Here is a 26,630-nt window from a genome sequence, read left to right on the forward strand (position 1 = left end):
AATGAAATGGTAACACACTGGCAAGTATAATGTGTAACAAGTGATAAATGCAATACCTAAGTAGATTATCAGAGGCAGGAGGGAAGCAGAAACCTAGTTTGAAGGGAGCATTTCACAAAGATCAGAAATTCTGTAAACAAGTAAATTACCACATCAGTTTTCAGAGAAAAATTATCACGGAATTCAACAAAAGATAGCATTAAAATGCTGAAGATAAGAATCTTTCTAAAATGAGGAGGAATACTAATATAGGACAAATGAATAGGAAAAAAGGTTCTGGATCAGTAGAGAATATACAAGAATGGTATGAAAAAATATTACATTTTCATTTCATTCTTAAACATTGAAATAATTCTGAAATAGATTGTTTTTAAAAGTCAGTTCTGTGAAATATATAATTATTGAAGTAATTCCTCAGGCTGACCAGTTTAAGGTGAAGAAAGATGGTTTAATTTACAGGTATAACTTTTTTATTGTGCACATGTAAAATTGTAATACATATTTTCCTTTTGTATTGTACCTTGAATTATAAAATGTATACTATGTTACACTCCCCACTGGTCTATAAATTCCATGATGGCAGGGATTGTCTTAATTTGTCTTTGTAGCTCCAGGATGACATAAGTAGCTGCTCAATAAATAATGATCAAGAAATAATCTCTGCTACTACATTGTCCCTTAGTCACTGAGATCTGTTTCTAAAAATGGATCTAAAAAAGAGTCACTGCTTCTATGTTTTAGAAAATCATCTTCAAAATCTCAGACTACTTTCCTGCAAGTTAAATCCTTTTACACACAAAAAAGTAAAGAGGGATAGTGATATGTTCATCCTCATTTTAAAGGCAGTCATCAAATATATGTGTGTGTTTCAAAGGCAATGTGAACTTTCTGACTGAAGAGGATATTAAAGGGCTTACAAAATACCTCCTTGTGCTTCTGTTTATTTCAAAGAATAAAAATGCTTATTGTTTGTTTTTTAATGTGTGTGTCTGTGTGCGTGTGTCTGTGTGTGTGTGTGTGTGTGTAAAGCTTCCTCTGGGATTCTACTTAGTAGACATAATTATCTCAAAGACAAAAGCATTTACTAAGTCTCCATAATCAGGATAGTAACTAAACAATATTCCTCCCATAAACTGTGGTATACTCTCCAACAAATATATAGAGCATTAGCTGTAAAACTGAACACAAACTTAAAATGTATTGGAAATGAGATATATGTGTAGGGCATACATGTAACCAAAGCAACACATGCATCTGGCACCATAAAGTTCCATTGTCCTTTCTCTCATAATGTGCTCCTACTGTTCACCCCTGGGTGCAGATTCATCTCTGGGCTTGTTCCTCTCAAAAGCTCAGCTTTCAACAGCCATGATTAATTCTTCCTTCAATCTATGATTGACTCTCTTCTCTGCTGCCAAGGGTCATGCTCCTTGAAGCAACTTCCTGATCTGTCAATCAATCTATCTTTTTGTCTCTGTTGGATGTGATGTCTCCCACTGGGTGAGGAGCTATGCTTCCAAACAACAAAAATAGGAAGAAAGGAGAGAAATACTCACTATTTCTGTGGAGACGCACAGGGATCATGCTCCACAAAGCTGGGGAAAACTTTGACTACATCAATTATATCGAAGGCTCACAAGCTTAATGTTTTATAGGTTACCTGTGGAGGGTCCAGTCTTCAAACAGACAATGACAAACTAGCCTTCCCTTTCTACCTGGAAGATTTCTTTACATTTTGTGACTTGATAAAAAGTCAATCATCTTTATATTTGTCACCCCTATTTTCTGCCCCTTTCTGTGATAGTTTAACTAGCTGGGGGACAGAAGAAATGATGTCATCACCAGTACAAGATGGAATAAATAATCCATGATAGAAGACAAAAAATATAAAGATTATGAAAAGATTGAAAGGAGTCAAAACTATTATCAGGAGTTTTGAATGACACAGAGAAGGAATAAGTAGAAATTTGGACTTTGGGACTTTTAGAAGTTCCAGGAAGTTAGACTTATTAGACTTACAGAAATCTAATGCAGAATTTTAGATGTTCTAAATTAGCAACATGCTTTGCTACACTGAACTACAGGAGTGATTTTTAAACGTCAAGTACAAGAAAAACTATTAACACTAAGAAAAAGATTTGTTATAGTTTAATCTTGCCTGATTGACTCTTCATGACTCCATTTGAAGCTGTTGGGGTTTTTTGACCAAGATGCAGGAGCAGTTTAACATTTCTTTCTCCAGCTCATTTTACATATAAGGAACTGAGGCAAACAGAGTTAACTGACTTGCTAAAAGAAACTACCTAGTAAGTGTCTGAGGTCAAATTTGAAGTAAGTTCTTCCTGATTCCAGACCTAGTATTCTCTCTTCTGTGCATCTAATCTGCTCCTAACTACAGAAAGAATTAGATAACAGTTAATGGTGACTCTTTTCTGTGGGGTACAAAGATTGCTTATTTGTAGTCCCAGCTTGGCCTTTGGAAAGAATAGGATTTTACTGAAGAACTTATCTGAAATTCAATGGAAATCCTTTATCTCTTATTAAGCATGACTATCAACCTCCCCTGCAGATTAATGAATGAATGACAATGTGAAAAGAAGCCCTGAGTTCTGAACTGGAAACCAAAGGATTTGAACACAGAATGCTTTCATCTTTTCTTTGATATAAAGGTGAGTGCTTTTAAAGAGAAGGAAAACTATTGAGGGGGAGATACTGTGGGAAGTTAACAGTAGGCTACATGGATGATGCTGGAAAAAATTGTCTTTATTCTAGGTCATGCTATAAGGAGTTAGAATCAAAAATTAAGTGAATGAAGAAAACCAAACCAAAATGTATAGGTTTCAAAAACTGAAGGGTAGCACTACCAGAGTTATCATGGGAGGACATCAATACAAAACAAAAACTTGGATATATGAGAAAGGGACTGTAGGGTGTTGAATTGTTAGTGGTAGCAGCAGCAAGAGATAACTTAGTGAGCTATCCACTTCCGCCTACTGGACCATACTGTGATATTCCACAGATTTACCTCTTCATTAATATAGACACTTACCCTAGTTGAACAGAATACAACTCATCCATACTTAAATCCAACTCATGGGGTCAACCCAACAGGCTGAAAAGTTTCATCAAAACTTATTGACATTTTGGGATATTAATGGATATACCCTTGTGTTCCTCTACTTCTAGCCTTTCCTTAAGTCTCCCCTGCAGGATCTCCCTCCAGGCTATGCCAACATGCTAGCAGTTTTCTGTCCTAGACCTTCTCTTCTAAACTATTTTACTTGGTGATCTCATCAGCTTCCATGGATTTAATTATTTTCTCTACATTGCTGATTCTCAAATCCATTTATTTAGTTTTAACCTATATGCTTCCAACTGCCCATTGAATTAGCAGGAACAAATATCACCAAAACATCTTAAATTTAACATATTCAAAACAAAGTTCATTATTTTCCCCTCAATACCCTCCCGCTTCCCAAATTCCCTATCAAGTTGAGGATGCCAGCATTCTAGCAATTACTCAGGCTCCCAACCAAGGTGCCATCCTTGACTTCTCTCCACTCACTTCTCTAACTTACTCCAACCCCAACCATATCCTGTCTATTGCCTAGATTTGATGATTTTACCTTCATATCATTTTTCACATATGCTCCTTTTTGATACTACTAACACCTTGGTATAAGCCCTCATCACATCATTCCTGAACTACTGCAATAGCCTCCTGGTTGTTCAGTCTTCATTTTGGAATTATTATATGACCCTAAAAAACCTGGGATATAGATGCTATTATTATCCCCCTCCCCCATTGAACAGATGAGGAAACTGAAATGAAGAGAAGTAAAGTAACTTACCCAGGACCACATAACTAATACATGTCTAATGCCAGATTTAAACACAGGTCTTCCTAACTCCGGGCCCACTGCTCTATCCCTTCACCATTGAGCTGCATAGAATCCTATCTTATTCATAACCCTTCATAACCCATCCATCTCCACCTTTCCAGTCTTCTTACAACTTACCTCCTATACCTACTACCCCCATGCAGATTACATATATAATATGCAATCTAGTAACACTGATTCCTTGTTGTTCCTCACCAAGATACTTCATCTCACTACTCTGGGCATGTGTATTGACTGGTCACCATGCCTCTTGTTACTCCTTATCTCTGCTTCCTGGTTTCCTTGGCTTCATTCAAGTACCAGATGAAATTTCATCTTGATTCCACCATAATTTAACTAGCTCCTCTCTGTTGATTATTTAAAATTCAACCTGCATTTACCTTGTTTATACATAGTTTGCATATTGTCTTCCCCACTGGACTGTGAGCTCCTTGAGAAGCAATACTTTTTTGTCATTCTTTGTACTCTTCACACAAAGACTGGCTCATAATTGGTATTTAATAATTTTTTACTAACTGATTGAGTATGTTAGAGTTAGATTGAACAGTGAAAATCAACTATAGGATTTATAAGAACTTGTCAATCAGGAAGTCAGAAATTATAATTGGTTCAAAAATGCAGAATGTTTTCTCTGAACTGTTGGAGTCTTTTGAGGTTAAACATTTTGCTGGAGACTTTTATGAGAAGAGGTTTTGTTCTCAGCATACTGCTGGTATTTCCTCCTGTTCATTGGACTGGAAAAATCCTCAAGAACAAACTATCTTTCCTCACAGTATTTCAACATTTGCTCTTAACCTTCTCTGGTTGTTCCTGGAGCCTGAAGTTCAGAGGTGAATGAAAATGAAAAGAATAGGGAGGCATTTACCAAGTGGTTCAAAACTTTATAAAAATAGAATTGCCTTAGAAAATTCTAAGAGTGTCTTGGACTTAGAGCTAACTACTTCTTCATGAATGCATTGATACTTATATTCTAAATTTGTTTTTTAAAATCCTGTATAACTAAGAATTCTGAGGAATTTTAAAGTAAATATTAAGTAAATTAAATTGCAGTACATTTCATTAGAAATGCAACAACATTCAGGATCTTGGAGATATGTTCTGCTCCTAATTTTGCTGCTATAGTTATTTGTATGACCTCAAGAAAGTCCTTCAAAACCTCCCAGGTCTTCAGTTCTCTTATCTATAAAGAGGAAGATATTTTATGACTTTAAAAGCACATCTCAAAATCATAAAAAATAGTGTGGTTTGTTCATTTATTGTTACATATTTTTCTTTTCTTGACACTCTTTAGATGCAAAATGGAGTCACAATAATTTATATTCAATGTTTCTGATCTCCTTTGGTGATGCTATGGCCTGAGAATCAAAGCATTATCTTTAAAACAGAGCTATAACTACAAATATTTTCTTCAAAAGGCAAATTAAATTGGAGTACTGACAAGGGTGAGGGACATAATACAGTGGTACAAAGGCCTGTCTCTCTGTGTCTTATGTACAAGTCAAGAAGTAGGGTGGTGCTGTCCCAGAGAGTCTTCCCAATGTCTCCTTTTCTTGAGCTCCTAGAAAGAAGAAGGGGAGAAATGGTAGCAGGTCACCACATGATAGAGGAAGAAGGCTGGCCATAAGGGAAAAGAAATATGACAGTCAGCTTCTGAAAAAATCTGGAAGGGACCACTGAGTGGGATAGCAATTGCAACACTGAACAGAGACAGAGAATTACCAAAAATGACTCCCCAAGATGCTGACATCTAGGGTCCTGACCTAGTTATAACCCTGCCTCTAGCAAGACTGAAGTTTAGTCTTGTGAGTGGCTCAAGGAACCCCAAGAAACTTAGGGCTCAAGAAAGTCTATGAAAGTCAACAACTATGGGGACTCAGCTGATAACAGAGATGACAAGAGATGGAGCATAATATGGGAGAATTATGTAGAGAATTTAAACAACAGGCTTTGATTCTCAGCTCAAACATTACTACTTGTACGAACCTTCTGAACCTTGATTTCTTCATCAATAAAATGAAGATTATACTAACTTTGTACTTATCTCAAGAAATTGTGAGTTTCAAATGAGGTAATATACATAATACTCTATTTGTCATTTAGCAAAGGGCAGGGAAAACTCAGAATGTTTTATCTGGTGATGTATAACTCTAAATTCTAGCATTAAATTTTCTATAATTTGTGAGATGATCTACAATCTTCAAACACTAGGTTAGAAACTAGACTTATGACTTCATTGGTACAAGGACTTCTCAGAATAAGGAAGCTCTGTCACCAATACATATCAGCACCTTTTCTGCAACTAATAATCTTTGGGGACAGAGGATGATGAAGTGACTTTACCAAGTTCAGAAAAATAGTATATATTAGAGGCAGGATATATACATTATATATATATGCTTTCCCAAGTTCTCAACAAATATTTATAAAACTCTATTTTGTGCCAGGGAAGGACCTTACATTTTATCACAGGGAAAAAAATGTGTATAAAAGTACATACAAAATAAATAAAAGATAAATGTAAGTGGGAGAGGATGCTTCTAGTTGGAAGATAAGAAAGTTTTCATGTAGAAGGTGAAAACTGGGCAGAGTTTTGAAAGGAACAAGTGAACATAGAGGTGAATTAGAAAACAGAGATTTTTCTCAACATGGAGGACAGCCAGTGCAAAGGCACAGGAGATGGAGTGTTATGAATGTAGGCCACTCAGATTGGATTGTAGAGTGCATGGAAGAAAGCAATATATGAGAAAACTGGAGAGGTTAGAAGCACTGTGCTTTAAATGACAAATAGAAAAGTTGAATTTGGTACTAAGAATAGAAAGACACTGGAGCTCTTTGGATAAAGGAAATTACAATGTCAGAGGGGAGCTTAAGGAAAATCACTTTAGCAGTTCCAAAAACAAAAAAAATTGTTGGATTGGACTGGGGAAATAGTTGAGCAGGAAGTAGTTTGTGGAGATGAAAACAACCATTAGCAATTGATTAGAGATGTGAGGTGGGTAAGTGAAGAGTCAAAACTAATACTATGTTTGGGAATGTGGGTGATTGGAAAGATTCTTTGGTTTCAACCAAAAAATATAAAGTTTTGGAAGAAGGATGAATTTTGAGGGGAAAATAATGAGTTTAGTTTTAATATTATGAAACCATCAGAGATGCACAACTGTATTTTAGGGAAAACTTTAAGGTTTGATGTAAAAGTTTGGGAATATTCTGTATAAAGATAATTATTGACCATGTAACTAAAATCACTGATTGTAAGAATCAAGAAAGAAAGGGAAATATCCTAGACTTAAGGCTACATTTACAAAGTTAAAGGGCATTGTGTTTTGATCATAAGCCAGCTAAATGAAACAAAATTTTCAAAGAAGTAACGAGAGAACCAAAAGAGAAAAGTAATGAAAATATTAAAAGAAAATACAGAAGAAAAAGGTAGGTAATGGTGTCAAATTCTACTGACAGGTTTAGAAAGATGAGGATTGATAAATGATCACATGTGACTTAAGAGAACATTGATGACTGAGAGAGTAACTTCAGTGCTAAAGTAAAAAAAGAAAATCACAAAAGGTTGAGCAATTATTAAGAGGAGAAGAAGCAAAGGCAACAGGTGTAGGTAGCTTTATCTGGGAATTTGACTGAAAAGGGAGATAGAAGACAATTTTTGGGAGATGGAAGAGTATTTCAAGCTGGGCAGGCATAGATATATTTAGTAATAACAGGGAAGAAACAAACATAAAGAGAATAAAGACTAGAAAGAAAGAAGGGATGAACATGAGGGTAACCTACAGGTGAAGCTGAGAGGGAGGTCATGAAGTGTAGCATAAGAAGGGTTGTCCCTGGTAAAGAGAAACTATTGTTGTTAACTGTCCTTCATTCTTGAAGAGTAGCAACGACATCAGAAAGATGATGTCTTGACTTGCAATTAAATTTGATTTAAGTGAGGTAGGACTGTTCAAAGTCACCATCCTCACTCCTTCCTCCAGAGTCATCTGGCTCCAGTACCAACACATAGATCAGGACAACTGGATGCAGAGGGAGATCTTGGGTTTTCTAAGCTAGGTCTTTCCCAAGTCTGCTTATCTGAGACAACACTGAATAGGTTTTCAGTGATTTAGGTTAGGTAAGAAATGAGGGGAAAATGGCCTTTTTTACCTAGATGACACAGTGAATAGAACACCAATCCTGAGTTCAAATCCTTCCTCAGACACTTAATAATTACCTAGCTGTGTAATCTTGGGCGAGTCATTTAAGCCTATTGCATTTAAAAGGGGTGTAAGGTGGGTTCAATGAAGACTAATACCTTGGTGTGAGGACTGGTGAGCCTTCTTCAGGGCTGCTTTCTGCCTTTGATGTCCACCTGAGCCACCTAACTCTCAGCTGTGACTACAAGAAGCTGTAGCATGCAAAGAGGCCATGCATAGGTAAACCATTTCAGCAGACAGGCTAAACCAGGTTGAAGGTAACCAAGGAAATCTCAAACTCATCAGTGAGTAGTGGAGGGTGTCTACTCCAAGCATGTGAAGTCTTCCACTGGTGGAATGGGAAGAGGAGAACAATTCTTTCCAATGGCCATGAAGGCAGCTAAAGCAGGTGCTACAAAGCATTTAGAGCTTGGTTAAACATTGAAGTTGCCAAGGTCATTCACTGTAACTACAGCCATCACTTGTTGTCTTGACTATCTTGCTATGCTGGATCTGATGACTTTGGAATTGAGAGTGAGGCAGTTGACTTTGTGCAGCTCTACCTCAGTTAAATCCAATTTACACATGCAATAAATAGCATCACTCATAACCATTCCTCAAACTCCTGTGGCGACAGTCAAATGATGAAACAGGAGGTGCAGATACTATGGGAGATGTAGTCACAATCCTGCACACAGGTGGCCCAGGGTCATAAGGTCATTTCTCCACTGAAAGCAGCAGTGAGATTCAGCAGCCCCCTGGGTGACTGAGCAGCCCTTTTAAGGATCACACTGCTCACCTCCTGATTGTAAGGAAGGAGATAGAAAAGCTGACCCAAAAATTGTCTGCTTACCCAACCCCAAACAGCAGCCCTAAGGCAAAATGACTATTAGAAAAGCTTAGAATGTCTTTCTGAACAGAAAGAGTTTGAGCTAACTTGGAGGGAAAACTGAGAAGACACAGTTGGGGACAGAGAGTGTCAGAAAAGGAGTGGGCAGCTTTCAGAGATCTGTTGTACAGCACTGTATTTGTCCCTTTGGGCCAGAATAATTGGAAACCCCAAGACTGGTTTGATTAAAATGATGGAGGAAATACAGAAGCTGCTAAATGAAAAACAAGAACTCCATAGGGTTTACCAGTGGATAGTTCATCTATTTCTAAGAAGACAGCATTTAATTCCATCAAAAAATAAAGTCCAAGCAAAACATTATGCAGACAGTAACAAACAAAAATCCTTTTAACGATGCTCTACTACTCAGTACTAATGGATCCACATAGATTAACAATAAGGACATGATTCCAGAGAGATGAGCTGAACACATTCATACTGTTTTTGATAGAACATCATCAATCAATGCAGAAGCCATTGACTGTTTACCTCAAGTTGAAGTCAATCAGTCCCTAGCTGAAGTGCCAACTGAAGAGATTTTGAATGCCATTAAGGTTCCTTTCAAGTAGCAAAGACCTGATGCTGAATCTATTCCAGCTGAGATCTACAAGGTGGGGGTGTCTATTGCTCATCCAAAATCTTCCTGAAATTTTCCAGGTAATATAGTATAAAGAGGCTATCCCCCAAGAATTCAAGGATACCTCCATCATCCATCTCTATAAGGGTAAAGGGAATAGATTGTCCTCTGACAATCACAGGGGTGGTTCTCTGTTAGTCATTGCTAGTAAGATAATAGCCAGAGTCCTCGCAGTAGGATGATCCTTCACCTGGAAGTTGGTTGGGGTACAGTTGATATGGTGTTTGCTGCCCAACAACTCCAGGAAAAATGCCAGGAACAGAACAGAGATCTGCATACAACATTTGCAGATCTGACCAAGGCCTATGATACTGTCAATCTTGAAGGTTTAAGGAAAATTATGTCAAAATTTGCTTGCCTGGAGAAGTTCAACAGTATTGTACATCAATCTCACGATGGTGTGCAAGCCTAGGTTCTGGATAGTGGACAATGTCCTCGCAATTTCCCAGTCACCAATGGAGTAAGACAAGAATGTGTCCTTGCTCCCATACTTTTAAGCATGATTTTTTCAGCCATGTTATCAAACAGACTTTCACTGAAGGTGAACATGGCATCAAGGTCAGCAACTGCACTGATGGCAAATTCTTCAACTTGAAAAGGCTAGACAAAAGTGGAAGGAGTATCGGTGCATCATCTTCTGTTTGCAGATGACTGTGCACTCAGTGCAGCCTCTGAAGCTGAGATGCAATAAAATATGGATTGCTAATTGGCTGTTTATGCTAATTTTGGTCTAACAATTAACATCAAGAAAACACAAGTGTTTCATAAGCCAATATCATACCATCCATATGTGGAACATATTGATTACAGCAAATAGACAAGTTTTGAGTACTATGGACAAGTTCATTTACCTTGACAATGTCCTTTCCAAGATGGTACACATTGACAATGAGGTTGATACACTGCCAGAGCTAACTCAGTATTTGGGAGACGCCAAAGGAAAGTACGGGAGAGAAAAGGTGTTAGACTAACTACCAAACTGAAGGTCAACAGAGCTGTTGTACTGATGTTATTGCTCTATGCATTTGAAGCCTGAACAGCCTACCAGCACCATGACAGGAAATAGAATCACTTAGATATCAGACACTGAGTTCCTCTCTTGAGCAAAACTGCCTAGCATTCTAACAGAACTATAGAAAGTGTAACTACAATGGGTTGGACACCCTGTTAGAATAACAGACATATGCTTGCCATCCCCCCAAAAAACTGTTTTATTGAGAACTCACATAGGACAAGCTCTCACAAAGGGGTCAGAAGAAGTGATCCCAAGACACCATGAAGGTCTCATGGAAGAACTTTAGAATTGATTGTATAGCTTGGAAGACACTGACCACCCAGCATGATGTGTCCTCATCAGACAGGGTGCTACGCTCTATGAGGAAGGCAGAATTAAAGCAGCTCAAAGGAAATGTGGCATCCTTAAGTTTAGAGTACCCACCACAGGTGTTCACATGAACTATTTTGCCCAACCTGTGGTGGAGCATTCCAAGCTTGTATTGTTCTTATCAGCCACAGTATGCCAAACCATGATTTGCCTCAAACATAGTGATGTCATTTTGGAACCGACCACCAAAACCCAAATGATGACAATATGAAACTTGGACTGGGACCTATTCTTGATCAATCAGTGAGAGTCAGAGTGATTTGGGTTTTATCCATGGTTTAGGAGCTCTATTTGAATTCCAATGAGTTTTATCAAAGCTTCATTTTCCAATGCAGTATTCCAAAAAATCATAATCAAACTGACCTGACCCAAATTACTCTGGAAGAGAAAATGAGGCTGGTGACTTTGCACAGAACCCCATCACTGAAATCCAATTCACTTGCATGACAGGTCATCACCTCCCTGATATCATGGTTTTCTTTAAGAATGAATGACATACAATTACCACAAATAAAACTATATAGGTCAAGAGTTAATTGCCCAACTTTTTTTAATGATAGAATAAATAAGTGGGGAAGAAAACAATCTAGCCCTTAAACCCCAAGATATCTTGAGAGATTTCAGTGTTCAAAATTAATATTCCTTTGAGCAGAGCAATCATAGGTGAGTGTATAATTACCCATATGGACAGAGGAATAGAAGGGGAAGAGGGAGGGAAGAAGGGCTGGTTGTTTGGTTCAATGTCCTTTATTATTGAAGAAAACCATACTTTTTAAGTGACATCACTACAAAATACAACATGTTCAACTATGATTGATCAGACCAACATGAGCTCAGAATACTCGACTGGAGATCAGACACAAATAGTCCATGGCACCTGGGGTGCCTAGTCTAAACTTATGTATGTCATATTTCCTTTGAGCTGCTTCAATTCTGCCTTCCTCAAAAAGTGCAATACCCTCACTGAAGTCAAGAAGGGAAGGAAGAAAGGAAGGAAGTAAAAAAAAATAGTAGAGAGGGAAGGAGGAAAATAGGAAGGGAGACAGGGAAGAAGGAAAGAAGTACTGCCCAAATGGAAATGGACAGTTGGGCCCCCAGTAGAGCAGCTATTAAAAAGGAAAAAGATGAAAAAATTAGAGAGACAGAGAGAGAGACAGAGACAGAGACAGAGACAGAGAGAGACAGAGAGACAGACACAGACAGACAGATACAGTGACAGAGTCAAAATGAACCTAAAAATAAACACTAATTTATAACTTTTAAGATTTAAATAAGCCAGTAATGAAAGGACAATATGAAATATGGTAATTTCTTCCTTAAAAGCATGCTTATCTTTGTTTATTCAAACACATTTTTATTTTAGTATTCTCCTTGTAAACAATGGCACTAAGAAAAGACAAAGTGCTGACTTTGGTCAGAGTTTGTTTGCAAGCATTTATGATAAAACAGATTTAATAGGACTGGGAAGAAATAAAAAAACCTAACCTGTAGTTTCTAGCTTTAAAACTGCAAAATATGCTAGAAAAGATAAAGAGAGAAGATAGGAGAAGGCGATTCTTTGTAAAGATTTTTTTCCATTAAAAAGGAGCCATAATCTACTAAAAAGGCAGAAACTTAAAAGAAAGCAGGATTTTTTCCTAATCACCTAAAATCTCATCATTGTTTTAATTCCTAAAAGAACAGAATGTAGTTTTAGGAAAATCCTCAAAAGCATTTAAAGTTCATTTGCAGAGCTCCCCCTGCTGATAGCAAGTATTAACTATAATGCAATCAAACATTTACAAAAACTCTAATCTTGCCTCCTGGGAAATCTGTGTAGTTTCTGGGTTATGATCAAAAAGTAGTAAGTCTCAAACTTCCTATTGACTCCAGAGAAAGATTAAACTCCTTAGCATGACATTCAAGGACTCTTCCCCTCATCCCAATCTAACCTCATTCTTCCTTCCACCAGGGTTCATCCAACTGTTATCCCAATCTCCAATCAAATCTGTCACCCTTTAAATAAACTTTAAACTTTCCCACCTCTTCACCTTTGCCTCTGTTGTCCCCAATACCTACAATGAACTCTCTTACTCTTTTTAACATCTAATACATTCTCCCAGTCCCAAATTAAACATTTTTCCCTTCTCAAAGATATTATTGATTTCCACTCAATAAATGTAGGTCTTTTTCCTCATCTCTCTTTGATTTCTCTCACAAACCTCTTATATTCTAATTAATATTATTTGTGTTTATTCCTCATGAGACTATAAGCTCCTTCAGATCATAGGATCATAGATATAGAGGCAGAAAAGAACTGTATAGACCATCAAGTTCAGATAAGGAAACTGAGATCCAGAGAGGTTAAATGGCTCTATTAGTTTTTTAAATAACTTTTTAGTTTTTGAAGTACAATTTGAACCCATCAACCTGACAAATCCAGTACCTTATCTACTATATCATCTTATCTTTCCTTACATTCCCATTATCTTCTGTGTCTATAACACAGGGTACTGAATATACTGCTTTATAAATACTGGTTAGATAAATGGATTACTGATAAACTCTGACTCAGAAGAGATTAGGTTCTGTTTCCACCTTCAGTACTTAATATGGAAAAAGAACAACTCTCATCTTTGGTTTCTTCATCTGCAATGCTATGCTATCTAGAGATTTGAATTACTACTTTCTGTGTGCCTTTATCCTAGAATGAGGAGATAACTCTAACCAATACCCCTTATAAAGTGCCATATTCCTGCTCTCTCTCACTCTCTCTCTCTCTCTCTCTCTCTCTCTCTTCTCCCTTCTCCCCTTGTTTCTGAAGGGAGTTATCTAAGACAAGGTGATAATTTCAAGAGGCAAAATAAAAGCTTTTGAAGAATATGATATTAATTTATGCTAAAAAACAATACAATGTATAATCATTGAGGGGTCTTTTAAAATTTTTTTTAAAATTTATCTGAAATTAAAATAATATATTGTGTATAATACCTATACACAAGAAGATTTCCTACTAAATACAAAAGTAGAAATAGGATGACTCCTTTTCCTTTTCCTACTATTATTTGGTATAAATCTAGTAGAGGCAAAAAAATCTAACCCTAGCATTCTGAGCTTTCAGCTCACGAGAAGCAGTGCTCTTTGGCTATGGGTTTACATAATACTATCTAGGTGAGGAAGTTGAGAGCCCATGAGACTTCAGAGAGGTTTCATTGACAATTTTGTTCTTATATCAATTCATTTATTACCTCCAATGTTGCTATTGTAGCTGGTAGCCTGATATTCTTTCTGCCTGCTATGTCAATGAACCAGAAGAAGGAAGAGAAGAAAGAGGCTTCATGACTTCTGAGAACAAGAGGTATAAAAGGAGATGATTTCTGGAAACAGAAGTTAGAGTACCTACTGCTTAGTTTCTTTAAAAACTCCCAGGAGTCCAGAGGGACAGAGCCAAGATGGCAGCAGGAGAAAAAAACTCTCTTAGGTGCTCTCTCCAAAATATTTCAAAAACCTTAAAATTATGACTCTAACTAAATTTTTGAGAGACAGAACCAACAGAAAGATCCAATTAGGCAATTCTCCAGTCCAAGGTAACCTGGAAAATAGTGGAAAAACTCTGTTCCATGGGATTGGAGGGGGTGGCTGCACCAGAGTGAAGGAAGTTCAGCCTCCCAGGATCAGTCCCAGGATGCCTGGGAGCAGCAGCTCCTGGCAGCAGAAGCAATTTCCCGAACTGCACCCCAGGGAGCACCAAGCACAACTTGGAAGATCAGCAGGGAGACCTCTGCAGAGTGAGCACAAAGCCCAGGCCCTCAGTGTGGTTGCCACCCTCAGTACAGTCTCCACAGCTCAGATCCAGGAAACACAAGTAGGCCCATGGAGTCACCCAGCAGGGACTTCCAAGCAGCTACTCCCTGAGAGCTCAGCCCACAGAAAGTAAGGGAGTGGAGGGAGACTGCTGAGGTCTGTCATCTGTCCATGGAACAGGACTCTGGGGCTCTGACCACATTCAAACCCTGGTCACAGTCTAGGCCTCCCATAGAGCAGGGATCCCCCCCCCCCCCCACAGCCCTGTGGCAGAGGGGTGAACATATGGTCATTCATAGACCAGGAGAACAGTGAGAGCCTCACACACTGAGGTCCTTGTGGAGGTGTCCCAATAATACTCAAAACCTCAGGAATCACCCCAAAACCAGGTACAGACCGGAAATGAGTAAACAGAAAAAAAAGGAACCTGACCATAGACAATTACTTTGGTTCCATGGAGGACTCAGCCTTAAGATGAGAAAGTCCAAGCTTCTACATCTAAAGACTCCAAGAAATATAGAAGTTGGTGTTAGGTGATGACAGAGCACAAAAAAGATTTTGAAAATCAAGTAAGGGAGATAGAAGAAAAATTAGGGAAAGAAATGAGAGAGATGCAGGAAAAGCATGAAAAAGAAGTCAGCAGCTTAGTCAAGGAGATCCAAAAAAGAATGCTGAAGTAAATAACATGTTAAAAACCAGCTTATGTCAAATGGATAAAATAGTTCAAAAAGTTATTGAGGAGAAAAATGATTTAAAAAGTAGAATTGGTCAGATGGAAAAAGAGATAATAAAGCTCTCTGAGGAAACCAAATCCTTCAGATGTAGAATGGAGCTAAAGGAAGCTGATGACTTTGCAAGAAATCAAGACACAATAGTTCAACACCAAAAGAATGAAAAATTAGAAGAAAATGTGAAATATCTCATTGAAAAAAAAAACAACTGATCTGGAAACAGACTCAGGAAAGAAATTTAAAAATTATTGGGATGCCTGAAAGTCATGATCAGGAAAGGAGTCTTAACCTCAATTTTAAAGAATCCATACAGGAAAATTGCCCCGATCTCCTAGAAGCAAAGGGTAAAATAGAAATTGAGAGAATCCACCAATCTCCCCCAGAAAGAGATCCAAAAAAAAAAAAAACAAGTTACAGAACTCTCAAGTCAAAGAGAAAATATTACAAGCAGCCAGAAGAACACAATTCAGATATCATGGAGCTGCAGTCAGGATCACACAGGACTTAGCAGAAACTACATTAAGGGCTCATAGGGCGTGGAATATAATATTCCAGAAGGCAAAAGAGCTTGGAATGCAATCAAGAATCAACTACCAAGCAAAACTAAACATCTTCTTCCAGGGGAAAAATGGACTTTCAGTGAAATAGGGGAATTTCAAATGTTCCTGTTGAAGTGACCAGAGCTGAACAGAAAGTTTGACCTTCAAATACAGGATTCAGTTGAAGCATAGAGAATAGAGGAGAAGGGTAAATTATGAGGGACTTAATGATGATGAACTGCATGTATTCCTCCATGGAAAGATGATACTGATAATACTCATATATATGAACCTTCTCATTTAATAGAGCAGGTAGAAGGAGCTTTTATAAATGAAGCACAGGAGAGAGAGTTGAATTTGAAGATATATTGTAAAAATGGAGTCAGCTGGTAAAAGAAAAATGTGCTGGGAGTAAGAAAAAGGAGAGGTAGAATAGGCTAATATATTTCATATAAAAGATATTTCATGTAGTTTTTGAAATGATATGGAAGATGGAGAAGGCAAGGGCGAATGAGGGAACCTTCATTCTCATCAGAAATGGCTCAGAGAGGAAACAGCATACACACTCAATAGGGTATATACATCTAGAGGAAAAAGGAGAGGAATGAACAGGGGGAGGGCAGATGTGGGTGATAAAGAAGGGGGTATATCATAAGAGAGGGTAGTCAGATATAATACATTTTCTTTGTTTACTTTTTTGCATGGTGCTGGGATTAGGTGGCCTGTCTGGGACCATGGGACCGGGTGTTTGCTGAGTCTCTGGGGGTGGGATGTGGGCTTGAGGACTCCTGGCCCAAGGGCTGGTGCTCTGTCCACTTTGCCACTCAGCTCCTCATAGTACATTTTTGAAGAGGGACAGAGTGAAAGGAGAGAGAAAATATAATAGATGGTAGTGGGGAAGAATGGATGGAGGGAGTTACAAACAGCAGCAGCAACTGTGGAAAAATATGGAAGTAACTTCTATGATGGACTTATGATAAAGAATATGATCCACCCGAGACAGTGCTGATGGTATCAGAACACAAACTGAAACACCTCTTTTTCTCTTTCTTTTACTTTATTTCTCATGAGGTTTTATATTTTTATGGGGGAGGGGGTATTATGTTTACTCAAACAGGAATATTTTAGGAATGAGTAAATAAAAAACAAAAACAAATTTAAAAAAACAAACTCCCAGAATATTTAGCACAAGGCTGGACACCTAGTTGATGTTCAATAAATATTTATTGTTTGATGGAAACATCTTCCCCTACTAAACATCCTAGATTTAATGATGAATAATGCATTATAAAATATGTGTTCCAAAACTACTGTTGCAACTAGATATTTATTTGATAAAACAAATATCACTTCATATTGGCTTTCTTTGTTTTAAATTTTTTTAATTTACTTTTTTTATTTATATATTACTAAAATAGTTTTAAGAACAAACATAATCCCCCTCCCCCTACAAAAATAAAGATATCCCATGGGGAAAAAAGAAAGAGGGAAAAAAATGTGCTTCAGTCTGTATTCTGATACTATCAGCTCTGTCTCTGGGTTGGATCGCATTCTTTATCGTAAGTCCATCAGTGGTACTTCCACAGTTGATATTGCTGATTGTAATTCCCTCCATCCATTTCTCCCCACTACCAATTATTATAGTTTTTTTTTTCTCCTTTCACTCTGTCCCTCAACAAAAGTGTGGTATGGGGCACCTCAGTGTCACAGAAGTCACAGCACCAGCCCTGGGGCCAGGAGGCCCCAAGCCTACAACCCACCCTAGAGAAGCAGCAAGCACCAATCCCCATGGTCCTGTACAGGCCATCCAATCCTACCAACCTTGCAAAAAGTAAAAAAGAAAATGTATTATATCTGACTATCCTCTTCCATTATCTACCCTCTCCTCTGTCCCCTACCTCCCCTCTCCCTTCCCCCATCCCCTTTCTCTCCTTTTTCTTCTAGATTTCTATGTCTTATTAAGTATATATAGATATATAGATATATATATATTATATATATATATTGCTTCCTTTCTGAGACATTTCTGATGAGAATAAAGCTCCCACACTCCCACTCACCTTCCCCCTTCCATACCATTGCAAAAGATATTTCTTGACTCTTTTACATGAAATATTTATTCTACCTCTGCTTTCCTTTCTCCCAGTACATTTACTTTTCACCCATTGACTCCATTTTTAAAATATATTATACCTTCAAATTCAGTTCTCTTCTGTGCCTTGTCTACTGCTCTAATAAATGAGAAAGTTCATATGAGTATTATCTATATCATCTTCCCATGCAGGAACACATGTAGTTCATGTTCATTAAATCCCTTATAAATACCCTTCTTGTCCACCCTCTCTATGCTTCACATGAGTCCTATAATTGAAGATAAAACTTTCTGATCAGCTCTGGTTGTTTCAACAGGAACATTTGAAATTCTCCTGTTTCATTGAAAGTTGATCTTTTTCCTTGTAAGAGGATGTTCAGTTTTGCTGTGTAGGTTGCCTTCCAAGTTGTTTTGCCTTCCAGAATATTATATTCCAAGCCCTATGAGCCCTTAATGTGGATGCTGCTAAGTCCTGGGTAATCCTGACTGTAGCTCCATGATATCTGAATTGTTTTATTCTGGCTGTTTATAGTATTTTCTCTTTGACTTGGGAGTTCTGGAATTTGGCTATAATATTCCTGGGAGTTATTTCTTTTTTATCTCTTTCCAGAGATCAGTGGATTCTCTCAATTTATCATTTACCCTCTGCTTCTAGCATATCAGGACAATTTTCCTGTAGAAATTCTTTCAAAATAAAGTCAAGGCTCTTTTCCTGATAATGACTTTCAGGTATCCCAATAAATTTTAAATTACTCTCCTGAATCTGTTTCCCAGATCTATTGTTTTTTTACAATAAGATATTTCACATTTTCTTCTAGTTTTTTCATTCTTTTGATATTATTTTATTGTGTCTTGATTCCTTGCAAAGTCATTGTCTTCCTTTAGCTCCATTCTACATTTAAGGGATTTGTTTTCTTCAGAGAGCTTTCTTATTTCCTTTTCCATTTGGCCAATTCTGCATTTTAAAGCATTCTTCTCCTCATTAATTTTTTAACTATTTTATCCATTTGACCTAAATTAGTTTTTAGTATGTTATTTTCCTCAGTATTTTTTTGGATCTCTTTGACTAAGCTGTTGACTTAATTTTCATGTTTTTCCTGCATCTCCCTCATTTCTCTACCCAACTTTTCCTCTTTCTCCCTTACTTGATTTTCAAAATCTTTTTTGAGCTCTGTTATAGCCTGAGACCAACTTCTATATTTCTTGGAGTCTTTAGATGCAAAACCTTGGACCTTCTCATCTTCTGAGCGTGTGCATTGGTCCTCCATGGGACCAAAGTAATTGTCAATAGTCAGGTTCCTTTATTTCTGTTTACTCATTTCCCCAGCCTGTGCCTGGTTTGGGGTGCTTCCTGAGTTTTGAATATTACTGGGACACCCCAACAAGGACCTCAGTATGTGAGGCTCTGACTGCTCTCCTGCCTGTGCTCTGATCTGTGGGTGGCAAAAGGGGGCCCCTAGACTGTGACCAGGGTCTGAATATGGACAGAGCACCAGAGTCCTGACCCAGGGCCAGAGGAGTGATCTTGACATTCTCCCCCTACCCCTTACCTTCCATGGGATGAGCACTCTGGTAGCAGCTGCCAGGTCACTCACTGGCAGCTCTGTGCAACTGCTTCCCTTTCCTGGGATCTGGGCTGCGCTGAAGGCCACAGGGCCACAGCTACACTGAGGGACATGCTGGCTCCTACTCACTCTGGAAGAGGTTTCCCCACTGATCTTCCAAGTTGTGCTTGTTCCCTGGGTTACCAGGTCACGAAACTGCTTCTGCTGCTCAGAGTCAGTGCTGCCTGTGATCCAGGCTAGATACCCAGTAGGCTGTTCCAGGAAGACTGGAGCTCCTTTGCTCCAGTGTGATAATCCTGGTTGTGCTGCCACCCCCTCCACCCCCATGGAACAGAGTTTTCCCATGATTTTCTGGGTTACCTTGGCCTGAAGAATTGCCTCACTGGATCTTTCTGTGGGTTCTGTCTTGAAAATTTAGTTGGGGTCATAATTTTAAGGTTTTTGGAATATTTTTGAATGAGCTCCTACGAAAAGTTGTTCTCATGCTGTCATCTTGGCTCCCTCCTATTTGTTTTCTTCATGAAACCATTATGTGTGTGAATATATAATATAGATAGATAGATAGATAGATAGATAGATAGATAGATAGATAGATATACATAGATCTGAGAAAAGTTAGTTGAAGGTACAGTTCTCAAAAATGAAGAAAACATTTTAAAGGGAAAATGACATTTTTTGATTGACCTAATATTCCAATTTTAATAAACTTTGAAATGTTAATAAGAATTTTATACTTAGTTATTCTGAAAATAAGCGGCAAATTAAAATGGAACAGTAAACCTTAGGAAAGTGCTAATGTACAATCATCATCAATCTTATACATTCTTTCTACAATAAAAGTGAAGATTCTTAGAGATTAGCAAGTTGTCCAAGTTTTACACAAATCTTAAAGCATCTTAACACTTATGTTTTCAAAAATCAAGTTAATTCCTTTAGTATTTTAATTACACTAACTTCCTAAACCTAACAAATTCAAGAAATGTATTTCTTTAGATCATGTATAATAATTAATAAAACAATGAATCCTAAGTGTTACTTCTATGACTCACTGTCTCATCAGTGTGGATACTCTATCCACCAATGAATATTTTAAAATATCCAAGCCTTCTACCCAATACTTTTCTAATTTCTCAAATCCTCTACCTCCAAGAAATTATAATGTAAAGTCCTTGAGGACATAGAATGCTTTTGCTTGGTATCCTGGACACAATACAGTGACTGGTACAAAATAAGTGTTTAATAAATGCTTATTAACAGACTATATAGACTCCAATAATCTCTAGATAATTCTTGCTTTCAAATTTTTTTCCTATAATTCTCATACCATACTGTATTCTACTTCACTTGTACACAATTTAATTGATAATATGTTGCATTTTATAAATTAATAACACTGCAAACCAAGATTTCATTTTGTTAAGGTTGTTTACTTGTATGTTTTCTAAGGAATATTCCTCTAGAAACAAAAATCACAAATGTTCATTTGGATTTCTTTCCTATTTGCTTCTGCCTATTCTCCTGTGGGTTTGCTAACAAGCAGTAAAGTTGAATTGAGCTTTAGAGAAAAAGCAAAAGGTCTGAATAATATTCAAACTGAGTGATCAAATGCTAAATAATTGAGACAGAAATGTATGTCAAATGTGCAATAAAGAATGCCAATTTCTTATTCTTACCTTATTATTATTCCTTCAGAGGAACAGAAGCTATTAAGAAATGAGAATTATCCAGTATGTGATTCCCAAAGTTATATGTTTACATTTTCATTCATATTGAAATTTCTGTGGCAATAGTCAGCAATACAATCTGTCTTAGCAAATCAGGCATAATCAAAACTGTAGAGTGTATCTGAATTGAGGCGCATGCCTACATATCAAGGGGAGAAAAACAACTTGTCCGGAATATAATCTATGGAAGAGTAATAAAATGGAAAGGGAGCAGGGCATATTTACTCTACCAATTAAGAACAGGCATAGTTTTTTTTTTAAGTTTTAAGGTTCCTTCTCTCTAAAAATTCCTAATCTTGTTTTAAAACTGTACTTCATTTGCAAACTGGGAACTAATTGAAGCATGCATACCAGACAGATAGATGTTTTCATTGTATCCTCTATATTGATGCAGAGACAATGATTATCACATTTATTTCTTTAAAACCTTTAAAATACAATAAAAGAACAATCTTGTTTTTTGCAATACATTTTTATGTATAAATGACTAAAATTCTTTGCAACAATTAGAGAATTAAATTGCACATTGTTTTCAGTACAGTAGGTTTGTTCTTTTTAGTCAATGACCAACCAGAAAAAATAAAATTTTTTACCATTTGTAACTCCCATTCAGGCTGTTGACTTGTTCCATCATGTCCTATTCTGATCTTGTATATTTTGCCAATGTTCTTTATTTGAACCTGAATGAAATTAAAATTTGAAAAAAAATCATCACATTTTAGATCATAGTCACGAGAAAATTGCTACATGTTTTTTTTTCCTGTTTAAAGTATTTTGCAAATCCTGGCAGTTAAAGGGCTGTCTAAGCTGGTATCAGCAGCTGAAGATTAGCCCCTCCATAAGAGACTATCACTGGAACCTCACAGATAGGGAATGTAAGGCAGAAATATTACATGATTCAACTAACTACGACAGAAGTAGTCAGATGAAAGAAAAGGATTTGGAAGAATTGTCTTGAGTTCTCGGCATACCCCACTTCTCTCTAGGAATCATCTTTTTTATTAGTCTGAGATCTGGTGAGAAAAATAGAAAAATAAAGGTTCTTGAGCAAATGGAGGGAAGGAAAAATAGGAGCTTTTATCAAAGAAAAACTCAGCTAAGTATTTACTACAAGAAGAGCAGTAGCTAAAATAAATTTTTGTTATAATTCATCTAGTGAATATAGAGAAATGAAAGTGGGTGGGAGGGGAGATCCAGATTCAACTGGAACAGAATCTCCCTGATGGCACGGGCTGCACAGAATCATAGATATAATCAATAAATCGTTGCTGATTTGAAGTAAACATTGGTTCAATACCCTAATTTCCCAATACTGCAGGCCAGGGGATGTGCAAAACTCAAAGAGCAACAATATGCCCATAAAATACAAGTACTTTGCACAAACATCTATTATTCACTCTCTGTCTACATAAAACCTTCAAAGGTTTTTTTTTTTTTTGATCCTCCAGGTTTTGGAGGATCTTCCTGATATGAGCAATTACTTATAAAGTAGCAATGTCTTCAGATTACTTCTTTAAAATACAAAATCCACAAGAATTTTTCTCCCCTTTCTAATTTTGCATAGATTCCAAAAGTAAAATGGTAACCCCAAATTAAGTCAAAAACCTGCAGAGAAATTTGTGGTAGAACTCAAATATCATATTTATTTTCTAGTCAGCTTGGCTCCTAGACAATCAGTCAGAAAGTATTTAGTACATGATTGCTATGTAAAAGGCACTCTGCTAAGGAAGCACCAAGCATTTCAAGAAAGGCAAATACACCATACCTGTCGTCAAGAAACTGATCATGTTATAACTAACTGAAACCAGTTATGGCTGGGATTGAGAGAATCTCTTCACTGAGATTTAGGCTAAAATTATTTACTTAAAATGTAGCAGAGGGGCAGGCAGGCATGTGGCACAATGATGGATAGCGTGCTGGACCTGAAATCAGGAAAATTCATCTTCATTGAGTTCAGATCTGCTACTTACTAGCTGTTTGACCCTGGACAAGTCACTTAACATTGTTTGTCTCAGTTCGTAATCTGTAAAATGAGTTGGAGAAGGAAATCGCAAACAACTCTAGTATCTTTGCCAAGAAAACTCAAAAGGGACTCCTGAAGAAGGAATGGGGACATGACCGAAATGACTGAACAACAAAAAAATGTAGTGTGAACAGCACAGTTCTAAAATTATAGACACTTTCTTGTCACTAGTAACTGCCCAACACTATGATCCAAAACGCATCTGCCCCTTGCTGATTCTTGTAAATCTAAATTATTCTCTATCCAGTCTTAAAATAATCTTGGAAGGTTCTCTGGATAACAGAGAAATTTTTATTTTTCCTCTCCCTGATCCACTTAACACAATGGGGCTAGAGTTTATTTGTATTACAGTTGTTTCAGTAAGTGTCATGTCTCCCCAACAGACTATAAACTCCATGGGGGTAGGAACTAGATCTCATTTAAACACTTTATTTTCTCTAGCACCTATCATAATGTTCTTCATACACAACAGGCACTGAGTTCATGGTAGGATCACAAGATTATCATTTTAGAGCATGAGTGTGCTAAAGCTGGAAGGAACATAGGAATATAGTATTATCTGTTTTGAGCTAGAAGGGAACTTGGAGGTCTTCTGATCCAATTTTCTTATTTCCAAATAAGGACCAAAGATCAGAAAACATAAGTGATTTGGTAGAAAGTAACAAAAGCTCACTTTAAAAAAAAAGTCCCAAGATGCCAAGATAAGAACTCTTTAAAATGTTCTCTATTAACAATATGCCAGATACTAAAAATGTATGCTAAATTGAATGGAAAGAATACTTTTAATAGGAAATCTACTTTTTTTTTTATCTGTGCACAAAGTACTTCAGAGAGCAAAACAGAACTGAGAATAAAGGAAATGGAATATAGTCACCCTCCTTCAGATCAGTAAATTATATTTTGTCTTTCTTTTCTTAGTTTATCACATAATAGGCATTTAATAAATCATTTTTGACTAACAAACCAACTAAATAGCCAAGGACTAGGAGAGGTACCAGACCTAGCCAAAGATGAACCAACTTGGTGATGCTCACCATCAAGTCAAAACATGAGGGAAATTGCAATGATATTGAACCGCTTCCTAAATGTAGGTCACAATCCTATGGCATAAGATGCAGTTAAGCAATTTCTGATTGATGATCATTTTCCTTATGAAAGTAAAAAATTCAAAAAAGAGTTTTTGTCACCAGTAGATTCTCAAAACTGGTGAGTCTTAACCTGGAATCTTTATGAACTTCTTTGAAAATATATTTTAATAACTATTTCCATAGTTGATTTCCTTGTAATCTCACATATTTAACTTTATTCATTTAAGAATTATTACTTTGAGAAGGGACTCATAGGCTTCCTCAAATAGCCAAACGGACCTAGGACACACACACAAAAAAAGCTTAAGAGCCCCTGCTCTAGTCACTGGGCTTTGTAAATTGATAATTTATGGGGCTAATTTCAACCCCTCAAAATATTTTATTTAAGGTAAGAGATTTACTCCAACATTTTCCTAAATTGACTAAGGGGTGTGGGTTTGTATCTGTGTCGGTGTGTTTGTATCTGTGTATATGCATCTGCTGGGGGGTCAAGGAGGGAATAGTGTTTCCTCAACTGATTATAATAGGCACAAGGTAATTTATAGAGGAATCCTGGAATATAGAAGGTTTATGCTATGCAAATAACAAACACAAAAAATTAAGAATTCCCTTCATGCATGACAGAAGTATATTTAAGATGACACATAGATTAATGCCAGTGCCAGCCTTTACTATCTACCTGAAATTCATCCTCCTTTCTTGGAAGGAACAGCTGCTCCCTATTGTCCTTGCCAAGAGGTAGTGGTCCTGAATCTCCTTTGTCTCCATACACCCAGAGGGTGACATTGGCTTGAGTCCCTGTATTTCCTGTCAGCACCAGCACCCACCATTCATCATCTGAGAGAAGAAGCCTGTCGTTGGTGGAGGTGTTGCAGATTTCTGCTGAGGGAACAATGACAAAAGAGAATATTAGTAGTAGAGCAGATGTACCATGTGTCCTTTGTCACATGGGAGCTCAAGGACATCAAAACTAAGGGGACTGTATTGTTACTACTTCAGGAAGGCCCTTGGAGATTGTTTGTGAATTCATTCCTCTCCTAAGGTTCTGCTTTGGTAAAGCTAAGTGACTGAAGGGTTGATGATGAATAACAATCAGCTGGTATGTCAATTTTTGCTCCCCATACAGAACATTATAGCATTGTTGGATAAATTATCTTCTACCAGTATTTTACCATTGATTCTTCTTTAAGCCATAAAATGTATCTCAGAGAAAATAACAGAAAAAGAGGATACACATTTAGATAAGAAATGGAAAATAGCAAGGTAGAAATATAAAAATAGTAGTATTTCAGAAAATAACTGTAGAACAAAGGCAACAAGAATTAGAAAGAGCACAAACACTGCAAAATTCAGGTTGCCAATTCTGATACTGAGTGATCTTGTAGTACTTCATTTGACTGATTCTTCATTTCCTTATCCAAAAAATGAGGTGATTTAAGTAGATAATTTCTTTTTTTTTATGTTTTTGCAAGGCAAAAGGGGTTAAGTGGCTTGCCCAAGGACAAACAGCTAGGTAATCATTAAGTGACTGAGGTCGAATTTGAACTCGGGTACTCTTGACTCCAGGGCCAGTGCTCTATTTGCCTAGCCACCCAAAGTAGATAATATCAATGGCCCTTGATAGCTCTAAAAATCTAATGATCTATTTACAACAATCCTTTCTACCAAAAGGAAAACCGAAGAATAAAACTGAATGGATTTGAGACTAAAGAAAAAAATTTTTCATAGTTCTAGTTCTCCATAGAATAACAAATTTCCAAGTTTCCTAAGACACATCAATCTGTGTACAAGATGAACAAAGTGGACATCAGTTAACATTCCTAGTTGTCTATCTCTTACTAATTCACTTACTGTTTAGTGGAGAAGTGTGAGTGTCAGGATACCAAGTATATTATTCCAAGATAAATATATTTTAAAAGTTACAAAACAAAGTCCTTTCCTCAAAATAACCCCCTGATATCTTAGCATTTGGATTTTATAATTGAGAAATTGATCCTCAGGACATTAACATAATTTTCTACAATTTCCCACAAGAGTACAAACTCTAAGATCAATCTTCTAAATGCCATTTTATCCTATTATTTTGAAAGTATTTTCA

General features: G+C 37.0%; 1 protein-coding gene across 5 annotated transcripts in view; it reads right to left on the bottom strand.

Annotated features, from left to right (window-relative positions):
- Positions 1 to 26,630, bottom strand: part of LOC141497715 (lipoxygenase homology domain-containing protein 1-like) — a 710,463-nt gene that overhangs the window by 466,929 nt on the left and 216,904 nt on the right. For 4 of the 5 annotated variants that reach the window (XM_074200482.1, XM_074200481.1, XM_074200483.1 and 1 more), the window contains 2 exons: positions 25,212 to 25,414; positions 22,015 to 22,101 (listed from right to left, as the gene is read on the bottom strand). In XM_074200482.1, the coding sequence (XP_074056583.1) occupies positions 22,015 to 22,101; positions 25,212 to 25,414 (290 nt within the window). The remainder of the gene's footprint in view (positions 1 to 22,014; positions 22,102 to 25,211; positions 25,415 to 26,630) is intronic. The other variant, XM_074200484.1, reaches the window with a different exon arrangement.

This window comes from Macrotis lagotis, chromosome X (assembly GCF_037893015.1).
Source record: "Macrotis lagotis isolate mMagLag1 chromosome X, bilby.v1.9.chrom.fasta, whole genome shotgun sequence".
Lineage (NCBI taxonomy): Eukaryota > Metazoa > Chordata > Mammalia > Peramelemorphia > Peramelidae > Macrotis > Macrotis lagotis.